Source organism: Malania oleifera, chromosome 4 (assembly GCF_029873635.1).
Source record: "Malania oleifera isolate guangnan ecotype guangnan chromosome 4, ASM2987363v1, whole genome shotgun sequence".
Classification (NCBI taxonomy): Eukaryota; Viridiplantae; Streptophyta; class Magnoliopsida; order Santalales; family Ximeniaceae; genus Malania; species Malania oleifera.
The window spans coordinates 63,799,707-63,811,511 of NC_080420.1; the positions used below are offsets into that span (position 1 = coordinate 63,799,707).

Below are 11,805 nucleotides of genomic sequence, written 5' to 3' on the forward strand. Positions count from 1 at the left end.
AAATTACTAGGCCTCCTTCATGATCCATGACTGGTGCTGGTTTGAAACCCATATGGTAGGGGTCACTTCCTCTAGTTCGCTATCCCCTCACTCTCCTAAATACTAGCCTCCACTGGCATGGCCTTGTCCACTACTTCATAAATGCCACCATCTGTGCACATAATCATTGCCTCAAACCTTTCTCAAACCTCCAGGCCTTCTTCGGCTCATCCAGGACCATGTGTGGGGCAAAGTGAGGTAACTCCACAAACTTGGTCGTGTACTACTGTACGATCATGGCCCCTGATTCAGATTTAGGAATTCTTCCGCCTTAATTTCTTGGGTGGTAGTGGGGAAATACCCGTCAAAGAAGAACTCCTTAAAGCAGCTCTAGGTAATAACCGAAAGTCCTAGCCACTATTTCTCCACCATCTTTACCACTTTCCACCATCATTTAGCCTCCCCAACCAATTTAAAAGTAGTGTACTGCACCTTCTACTCATCTGTGCAATGCAGCACACCCAGCATTTCCTCTATCTCTTGAAACCAATCCTCAGTTGCAGTTGGTTCTACTCCTCTTGCAAATGTCGGTGGACTCCTCTAAGTAAACTGCTCGAATGTGCAGCCCCGATCAACTGGTGGTTGATCCTCTCCTCTAGAGTCCCTCTAGATCTCCTTCCTAACATGTTTCGCTATACCCCGCAGCATTGCCGAGGCATCGACATCCTCCTCATTGGATGTCTCCACATGATTATCCCCTCTGACATCAATGTCCTTTCCCCTGTAATCCATCCTGAAGATAGTATAGAAATAGGCTTAGAACTTCCACATTTACCACGTTTGGTGCAAATATTGAACGAAGAAGTTAATATAACATATGAGTTCTCAGGTTAAAAATCCATTCATACGGTTCTGCCACAAAATAGTCTACGGTTTTTATTTTTATTTTAATAGAGGGGCCCAAAATTGTTGACAGAAAACCTGAAATATAGAGAGCCTCTTTTTGGAGAAACCTGTTGACGGTTCGTGTTTCCCATAGGAAACCATCAACGGTTTGCCTCCTGCAAACCATACTACCCCTTTGCTCACATACCCTTAGACATTTCAAAGTGTCAACCTCTAATCATGACACCAGTACCACACACATACTAACCAACCTAACATCCCACTTAGATTTCCAATTTTCAATCTCTTAACCTAGAAACGAAATCATCGACGGATTTACCATGGTTTTCCTGAAATCACCATTCTAGGAAAAACATAGAAGACCATCAAAGGATCTCCACCTCTAAGCTTCCATGCCAAAACCCAACCAAACCTACCAACTCTTATCCTTATCTTATCTCAACCTATACTCTAGTAATCATCAACCATCAAAGTCTGCAGAACCTAACAAACCTAGGCTCTAATAATACCTGTAATGCCTTGACCCGCCATATGGGGCCCAAGGTGCTACTTTAGTAATATATGTATTCCTGATACCATAATCCTCACTTAAAAGCAACGAAAATAATTTAAACATCCTCAAATACATTACTAGAGTTATAAACTACAGTCATATAGAGAGATCACCAAATACCTATATTACAAACCAAAAAATGAACAAAAACTATATTAGTCCATACAAACCAATTACTTCTACTACTAGATAACTAAGCTCGGCCCCTTTAGCTTGCTAAGCACTATTCCTGGTACCTTCTGAAAAGTAAAATTATCATTGGGGTGAAACACCTCTCGGTAAAATGGATTAAGTTAATATTAGGTTGTGGCCAACATGAGTTTTAGTAGAATCAGAAAATATTCATTTCTCCATTTAATCAAAAATAGCATTTGCAGAATTGTACTCACACTAATACAGTTGAAAATACACATTCATTCCCGTAGTATAAACCAATTCGATTAATAGATAACCCTATTTACATAAATTCACATATATGCGTAGAAGACACCCCCTGGGACAAACGACATGATTAACTCCCATGACGGGTTGGGCAGCCTGAAGACTGGACTTAGCCTAGGTGATTAGCCCAAATAAAGTCAAAGTAACCATCTGCAAGTACATTTGCAGGCATTTGCAAGCTCTGTGCAGGTTCGATTACCTTACCACGTCCTGGTTTAGACCCTAGGGAAGGTACAACAACTCTTCGCTGGCCAACCGGCTAAAACCCCCTACACTTCCATTGCAGTGTGGTTGCACTTGGCCAAATAACTCACTAGCAACGGTACCGTGCTCACAATACAACCGGTACTCAGGGTTCTTAAACCATATCATGCAATTTAAGTAATAAAAACTGTAACCGAGTTTCATTTCATAAGACATGCAAAGCAATTCAGTATTTTTATAGCTCATTCATTACTCGGTATAAAACCGACATATCATATTCCCTCGGTATTAAACCGGCATATCAAAACCCTCAGTACTAAATCGGCATATCAAACCCTCGGTGTTAAATCGACATATCAATCCGTCAGTATTAAACCGACATATCATTTTCCACATTTCGTGAAAGCAATTTGAAGTCGTAGCTTTCCACATTTCAAAAAGAAACCAACAATTTCATTTAAACCAAAACATCAATCTCATGCCACACTTATTTGAGTAATACACCATAATATAACAAATAGTCCGAAAAAGTATAATTTATTGAAAACAAGGATATAATCATCTCAAGGTTTTAGTTTTATTTAATTATATGATTTTTAAGAAAACGGAGATGATTACTCTACTCCCGTTGATTTTTCCCCAATTACATAACCATAAAAATTGGCATTTTCATAAACCCGATTCACCCAAAAGTCACACATAGTATTCCTATAACAAAATACTTCAGTTTAATTGGTTTAGATTCAATAAAAACCTGACATAACTTAATCCCCTTACCTATTCCTAAAGAAACTGCCTAAAACCTTCGAAACCTCATAACCTAGTCGCTTAAATCCACTAAGAATTTATGGCCTACGTGCCAGGAAAAGGGAGAGAGGATCGAAGAGCACTCATGAGCGATCTAAAAGGCTTAGGAAAGAGAGAGAGAGAGAGAGAGAGAGAGAGAGAGAGAGAGAGAGAGAGAGAGAGAGAGAGAGAGAGAGTTTTCCAAAAACCCTAAGTTATATAGAGAGTGAGTGAGAGTTATAAAAAAAATATGTATTACTTAGCCCTTAAGTAACTCAGCCTGTAGGAAACTATTGACGGTTTCCCTAAAACCATCGACGGTTTGGCCATTTGCCAAACCAAAAATGCTTTCGGTAGTTTGCCTGCAGGAAAACCGCCAATGATTTTTCTGGACTCCCTGAAATCGTTGACGGTTTGGTCCTGTTCCAAACCGACTTCTCTTTTTTCTTTCCCTTTCTCTTTCCTTTTATTTATTTCTTATATTTTTTTTTGTTCGAATTACTACATTTGTATTCAAATATATTTTTCACTAAGAACTTGTAAAATCACCAAAACCATTTTTAATCAAGTCTATGGACTTGTATTGATAGGCAAAGGGGTGAACTATCCGTTATATGGTCGTTGGGGGGGTTTAATTTAAAAACTATTTTTGAAAACTAGCTGTTTTTCACCTGTTGGTGTTTAGTCACCGTCCCAAACCGTCGACAGTTTTTTGAAACCATCAACTATTTTTTCCCTGATAGTCTTCAACATAAAAGTTATGGGTTTTTTTTTTCTTAGCTTTCCATAGACACTAAGCTTGCCCTTTTTGGAGTTTTCCACCAAAAGTTATGCCCCAAAAACCAAAGGGTGCTCAAGAAATAGGAGAAGTGCATAACTGAGGTTTTAAACCCAACTAGGACCAAGTTTGTAAAAGATCATAACACTAATATGATTCAAAACTTGTCCTTATAAAATTTATTTTTAATATAAGATATCTTATTTATGAAAACACATTTGAAAGCTCATTTTGATATCTTATATGCTAGTATGTCCTTTATAAAAATATACTTGACTTTCTTGAGGCTTTAGGACATAAAACTTGTTTTGACAAAATCGAGACCAAGTATTTAAAAGTTTGCAATACTAAGATGTTAAAAACTTATCCCTTATGAAAACATATTTGAGTATAGGATATTTTTTTCAAACTCTTTTTTCATCTTTGAAAACCATGAGTATTGAGTTTGTGACTTAGTGAAATCCTATATATTCTTTTGTCCTATTATGCATGTGCATTTTGCTCAACTCTTGCTCAGAAGTCATCCATGAAACAAAACCACAAGAGTTACAATGAATACTGCCTCAAACACTCCCCATTACATATAATTCAACATTAAGCTTCCATGGACGTGCTTGAGTTTTTCTGAGTGAGTGTCCTTTTGATCATTCCTACTTGAAGTCTACTCGGTCCAATCTTTGCCTTTGATCTAGTACTTTATGTATTTGTAACTTGTACTTGTACCAAACATGATATGCAAAAATAGGATACACTAGGAACCACAAATAGGTTAATATAATCAAAACACATTAAATATGATTATGAACCCACCACGGCTAACACTCTTCCTTTCAAATTTATATATACTGAAAAAGGAGGCTTAGTAACCCTTTGACCTCCATTTCATCTTTCTAGTTTCATGTCATAAAATCTTATTTTTATCCTTCTATCATTCCATGACTTAAATGCAATATTTTAGATGAAATAGTCTATTAAATCATTAGACATAAATTAAAAAAAAAATTAAATTTTCGTCCAACGTCTTAGCCAAGAAAATAGTTATCTTGACATCTTGGCATAGATCGGGAGTTTAAAAGGCCTTTATGTAGAATCAATGAGCATAATTCCTCAAGGATCCTAGATCACTTTCTTATTGCCATCAAGTCTACTTATGAATTTATCGTTTCCTCACCACTAATGAAGTGTGTTTGGAGGTCAGATAGTTGGCCAGGACTAAGTTGCATGGAAGGCTGATGCACCAACTTAAAAATGATGTGTTTGAGCGCAAGTGATCATACATGAGATTGTATAGAGCATCATAATCATTTGGATTTTCTTCATGTGGTCATTTGAATCATGATTGTCATTATAGCTATCTAAATTTTTTTTAGGTTGGTCAAGAAAAATGTTGTTGGTGTGTTCTGTTAAAATTGGTGTATTCCCAAGAGGGGGGGGGGGAGGGTGGTGAATTGGAATTTAAAACTTTTTCTCCTAGGTTAATCTATTCAACAATAGTATATACACAACCTAGGGACTTGTCTGTGCAATTTTCGAATGCGAGATACCAATGATGTGGAAATTAAATCAAACGCATCATTCACACAATAATAAATATGTGCGGTAAATATAAAGTGCGGAAATGTAAATGAACACACGATATGTTATCAAGGTTCGGCCAACTGTGCCTACATCCCCGCCTCTAACTTGCAAGTCAGAGGATTCCACTAATAGCTCACTTAAGGGTGGAGCGACACCGTTACAACTAGGTCAATTATCACAGGGCTGACCTCAACCTTAACCAGGTCAATTAGCGGGGCTGACCTCAACCTACACGCCTTAATAGGATGACGCACCTAGCTTTCCTAACCGGGTCTAAGCCAATCCGGGACTAGTCCAAGGCTAGTCTCCCTCTTTAGGCCCGTGCCTGGATATACAAAAAATGTGTATATAAACAGATGGTACAGTGATTGTGCTTTCGTGTAAAGCAGATATGTACCCAGATGTGCACACTAACATACACCATAAATATGATTCAGTATGTAAGCTCAATGTGATCTAGATGGTTTAACTCTCAAAAGTATTTTCTACATGTGTAATGCGTACGTGAGAGTGGCAAACAAGCAATCTTTGTATCACACGATATTCAACAAATAAGTTCACACAAAGATGTCAAGTCTCCAGTATTTCAATCAGCAAGATATCTCAAGCATGTAAGTATGAAATGATGTATATGCTTGGTTTGCGAAAGATGTGTAATCTTTGTATTCAGCAAATAATATATGAATGAAAGAATATTACAACAAAGATCACTATCACACGAACAAATATCTCTTCAAATATTTTACAAGATAAAAGCGCAATAGATATTTGGAGGTGTTTGAAAAGTTTTTGCAATAAAAAACAAATACAATCTTCTCAAGATCTTGCAACGAAGGTGCAAGCTTGGAAGATCTATCAAGGTCTCCTTAGGATAGGCTTATTAGCAAAGGCCCCCTAAGAATCCTTAGGTTTGGCTCTCAAGAAAATCGTGTCAAACAAGTAGCACAAGGAGAGCAAACCTATTTAAGCAAAACACTCAATCAACTTACAAATGATGTAGGCAATAATAGAACGCAAGTATGAGTGATTTGAATAAGAAAATAAGTAGTACAGGGTTTTTATTTTTCAGAGAATTCTTCCCTAATCAAAGTGGCTAATCATCTCTAATTTTCTCAAATGATCTCATATATATAGCCATGGGAGAAAATATGACCGTTGGGGACCTATTGGGTATTCTTAGGAAAGTTTAATGACATTTAGAACATTTTAACCCTGTTTAAAAAATATTAATTGCGGTAAAAAAATTAGGGCAACCCGAGAGGTCTGATCGACCAGAACAAGTTCGGTCGACCAACTCTCATATGGTTCGATCGACCAGGGGGTTTTTGAACTGAGGGCTTGGTCGACTGAAAGTAGGCGATTCCCCAAATTTTCGAAGTTCGATCGACCGGGCCATTTTGAACTGCCTGGTTCGGTCGACCAGACCGTTAGGATTTCTCCCGAGGACCTTCCGGTCAACCAGGTAGTTGGAGTACAAAAGTGGTCGGTCGACCAGATGGTCAAACTTTTGACCTATGGGGGTTTCAGTCGACGAGGGCCTTTTAAACTACTTGGTTTGGTCGACCAGGGCCTTAGTCAACAGTTGACCCAGGCCTGGTTCGGTCGACCAGGGTAGAATGAACTGTCTGGTTTGGTCTACCGAAAGTGCACCAAGTGTGCATTTTGGTCTCGTTTCGAATCATACAAGCCCTATTCAAGTGCATAACCAGCATATGTGTAAATGTGTGTGTCCTAGGGTCACTTGGGGTCCAATTTAAAGACACCGAAAAAGTCCGGTGTCGGTCGACTGAAGGGAAAATCTTAAGGTCTTTCTAAGGTCCTTTCTCATTCATGGTTTGTTTTGAGCTTACGTAGTAAATCATACATGTGATGTGTGTGAGCTTATTACAAACCAAATACCTACTTACTATTACAGACCAATTAAATATATTACAATATTAAATAAAATTTGGTCTTCGGGCTTTACTTGCTTTGTGCACATCTTTGTCTAACATTCTTAGTTCCTGCACAAAAACTTAAACACTCATTAGATACAATGAGTATTTGTCATAATCAAAACCGGGCATGACCAATAAGGTCAACATGTTCAATTTATTCGTATGATAGGGCCAATATTTTTTATTGTCAATATTTTTATTTATCTTTTTGCTTCCTTTTTAAGCTTCTTTCTCTTAGATTCAAGGATCCTACTATATTTAAACCTATCTTTTGGAAAGGCCTCAAATTTAAATTTGTATAGATTTGGATAAGATGTAAGATAAAATTGCATTGAAATTCATCCAAATCTAAATCTAAGGCCCGAAATTCATGCTTCCAAATGCATCTAAGAGATTTTCTATTGAAGCATGTGTTTACATATATATTATCATCATGTTGGTAATGATAGGTATTACATGACATTCAAAGCTCAAATATTGATGCTCACTTTGGTGCTATGGATGTAGAACATTGTTCTTTTGCTCATGTTCATTCTTATGTCCACATACCTATTTGGATAAAGGTTAAAAATGTGATGTATCCTATAGTTAAGGGATTTGCAATGGTAATCCTTTGTGATTCTAGTAAGCTATAATCCTTCCCTAGATCTGATTTGATGACTACAACCCTCTTGGATCAAATGTGAATTACATTCAACTCATAAAGTTTAGATATATTGGTATAGGATATTGAATTTCTTGCAATTTAGCCAATTGTTTTGTTGAAGCTATAAGATTTTGTTAATGCGACGAATATAATCCAATCTCTCCTCCTTTCAAAACTCTAAAGAATAAGTTCAAACTATTTGAAGGAGGATCTATAATGGTCATTTATGCTTTTACTCAACCTTGGAAAGAGTTAGAAGAAAAACCACCTCTTTTACTTAATCAAATGTAGGGATTGAACATCATGTGCCAAAGCATGCCTCATTTCTTGGATTTCTTAGAAGCAAAACAACCTCTTTTACTTAGTCAAATGTAGGGATTGAACATCATGTGCCAAAGCATGCCTCATTTCTTGGATTTCCATATAAGATAAGTTGCCTACCCTCAAAATGTTAGTTTCATGGGGGAAGTCTCTAAGCCAATCTATAGTCTTTGTAATCATAAGGGAAACAAGGAACCTTTTTTAAAAAAAAAAAAAAGGGCGGCACCTCCTATCTTTATTAGAAAACCCCTGACTTATGGCGGAGGAATACCATGGTTCCAACCTTAAGACTTGGGAAAAACTCAAACCCCAAGAATCTAAAACAGACTTAACCAACTTATTCAAAACCAATAAACCAATGACCAACAACCAAACAAATAAATAAGAACTAAACAATTATAAGTGGAAAACAAACAAAATTCTGGAAGATCTCGAGGAATAAACCAACCACTCCAACCTTCACAAACACCAGCACAAAGCATCACGAGCGCAAGGAAGGAAATCCCAACAAATCCAACCCAATCATTCCCCTTACTTGCTGTGAAAGCTCATCTTGACAACTATATGATCGAGATATACCAGATTCACCTTGCTTGGCAAAGAAATCTACACTTTGATTCGCCTTCCTATAAACATGTTCCACTTTGTAATGTATGCCTCTCAAAGCTAACAGAAGCTCTTCCCACAATTCCCATAAGTTCCAAGACGAACACTTCCCAGAATTAATCCACTAAACCAAAAAAGCAGAGTCATAGGCAATCTCCACTTGATCAAATCCAAGATCTTTGCACAGATTAATCCTTATAATAATTGCTTTCAACTTAGCCATATTATTAGTTCCATAACCCAATAATGAGGAAAAATCTACTTTAAATAATTCTCTTTCATCTCTTATCACGCCTCCACCACCATAATTACCAGGGTTACCTCTCTAGCTTCCATCCACATTCAACTTAACGCAACATATCCCAGGTTTACACTATTTGAATACACGAGGAAGACGAACCCTCACATTTTTTACTTGAATATTCAAAGCATGAAGGACTGCAATATCCATACAAGAAGCAGGTGCACATTTAGTTAACTTGTTCGAAATGGATCTCAGCCAATAATTAAACCAGGAGCCATTTGTTTGTTAAATTTCCTTTAACAATGTACATATTAAATCATCAAATTTAGAAATGAAAATACAAGGAGATTTTGTCAATTGAAATCTAAGTCTAAAGTCTGAACAATTCAAATCAAAGTAAAATTTGCAATATCACTAGGCTACAGAATTATATCACTTTTAGAAAACAAGAAATGCCAACCTTTCTGAGAATTATGCAATCATTAGGTTATTGCCTAACATATGTTTAAGGACATAAAGGTGGCGTGCTCAAGGATGAAAAGGTAAATAGCTATGATAGACAAAAGATAATGTATAATTCAGTTGTGGGTCTCTCCTAGGACAACTTATTAGAAATTTGTATTTTTTGCTAAGCTATTTATGTTTTTTCGTACATGGACATTTTATTGCATTTGCCAATGTCCTTTTTTCTTATACAATCTAGTAAATACTTCTTATCTTCCCCCCCCCCCCCCCCACCCTGCCCCCCCCAAAAAAAAAAAGAACTTTAGGTGATGGTTGTTTTTAGCATTCCTTAAAGGTACAAAACGAACCTTTGGAAGCTATGCAAAATTATCAATGATTTTGTTCAAGGAGTTCCAATAGAAAACAAAAAATAATGTTGCAAATATCTAATAGATAAATAATACCACTCTTTGACCTTAGTTCTAGTCTCCTAAAGGTGACATGCAAAACAGAACCTACAAAACAAATTGCCTAATAATAACCCTACAATGTTAAGTCAATGGGACCAAAAACGATTATACAAGATTGAATAAAGTCATCCATGTCTACAAAGTTGCATGGGTAACCATCTCCACTTTAGCTTAAAATCTTTGAATTTGTAGCATTTGTATCAAGTCGTTACATTATGTCTTTAATATTGGTATTAAATCATTAAGCATCTAGGAAACATTAGCCTATACAGCTATGTCCAACTAGTGTTTCCTCAGTTGATAGATTAGCATATACGACATTGACAAAACCTTATACTGCTAAATTGTTTAGTAGCACTACAATCAATATTATTATGCTACTTTGCTTGTTTATTTCTTTCTAGATCAATATTTGAATGAATATTAATATAAGACAATAAAATTCCACTTGGAAATTTTGGGAAGTTATTTATTTGTTTCTAAATTTTCAAATTTTTGTATCATGCAAAAGATTACATGATTTATTCATAGGTTAAAAGTATATGTTTGGATGTTGTATAGTTATGAGCATAATCATTACTCATTGTTTGCAGTTATTAAGCAGTAGCTACACAAGGACTAACACAAGCAAAGTAAGCGAGGAAACATTTGTTTGTTTATTATTTCACATTTCTCAATTCAAAATGGGAATTTAAAGCATAGTTTCTTGGTTTTATTTCAGGACCAATGGGGAGAGTTGGATAGGAATAATAAGAGTGTAAAACTTGACCTTAGGAGTAAAGGACTTTGTTTAGTTCCTATATCCTCTACTCCTCAAATTTATCACAAGAACACAGGATCAGAGTACTGGACACCAACATATAGAGGCTTTCTTTACAAATAAAAGTTGACAATGCTTCATTTGTTCTATTTCTTGTGGTCCAATTATGTCATTAGAAATTTCTTAAATAAATAATAAACGAATGAAAGTATTCATGGTAGAATGGTGAACTTTTTGTTGTCTCTTAAACATATTTCTTGGGCTAGATTTTCCTTTTATATAGGAAATGGCCCACATACCTATGCAAATCTCTACATGGATTATGATCTTTATTTTGATAGTTGCAATTAGAAAGTGTTGAAGTTGGGTTTGAAGGACTCATTTGGGTTGCCAATATTTTGGTGTGACGATTTATAGATTAAACAAGCATAGACAAACAAATCAATGGTTCCCTAACATGTCTTTTGATTTTAGAAAATAAAGTCGTCATTTTAGTTTAATTTTTAAAAAGAAAAAATAAAGGAAAACCTTTTGAAAAAAATATTAAGTTCAAAAGTACCTTTGTGAATAGGGAAGGTAATACTTTAAACAAAGGACTTAACCTCATGAAAATCCTACTATTTAATGTCTATAACACACATACAAACATTTAAAAAGTGAGAAAATGAAGAAAAGAAGAAAGAAAGACTTTTGTTTTTCATTTGGTATGACTGGATCTACAAAGTAGATTGCTTACAAATTCTCAAAAGAGGAACCAAGCCATTTTTAGTTCCCAAAAATATTTTTAGTTTCAAAGTTAAAAACATTTTTTGGATTTTCTTGTTATGAAAACACTTAAATTTTCAAGATTTGGGGAGGAAAACTCTCAATCTATCTTTAGAAAAAAAGATTTTTAACCCATTCAACAGCCACATCATGAAGGGTTCATTAAAAATTTAAATTTACTAAAAATATATTGTTGGTTTCATTAAAAGTAAAACCATAAAACCTATTTAAGAAAGTATGGATTTTTTGAGGGAAAATCACAACCTGCCTTGACATTACTGAAAAAACGTAGAACATCCAACCATAGCTTTATGGATGTATGACTCCAAAATATTTTGAAAACTTTAAAAAAGCATGGAATATTTTATGAAAATTCATAAAAATTCA

The 11,805-nt window shown here is 35.6% G+C and overlaps 1 protein-coding gene across 1 annotated transcript in view; it reads left to right on the forward strand.

Moving 5' to 3' along the window:
- Positions 1–10,873, forward strand: part of LOC131153366 (transcription factor bHLH111) — a 32,853-nt gene extending 21,980 nt beyond the window's left edge. Inside the window, exons 6-7 of the mRNA XM_058105637.1 lie at positions 10,487–10,525; positions 10,615–10,873. Of these exons, the coding sequence (XP_057961620.1) occupies positions 10,487–10,525; positions 10,615–10,776 (201 nt within the window). The 3' untranslated portion in view covers positions 10,777–10,873. The remainder of the gene's footprint in view (positions 1–10,486; positions 10,526–10,614) is intronic.
- Positions 10,874–11,805: the final 932 nt, after the last annotated feature.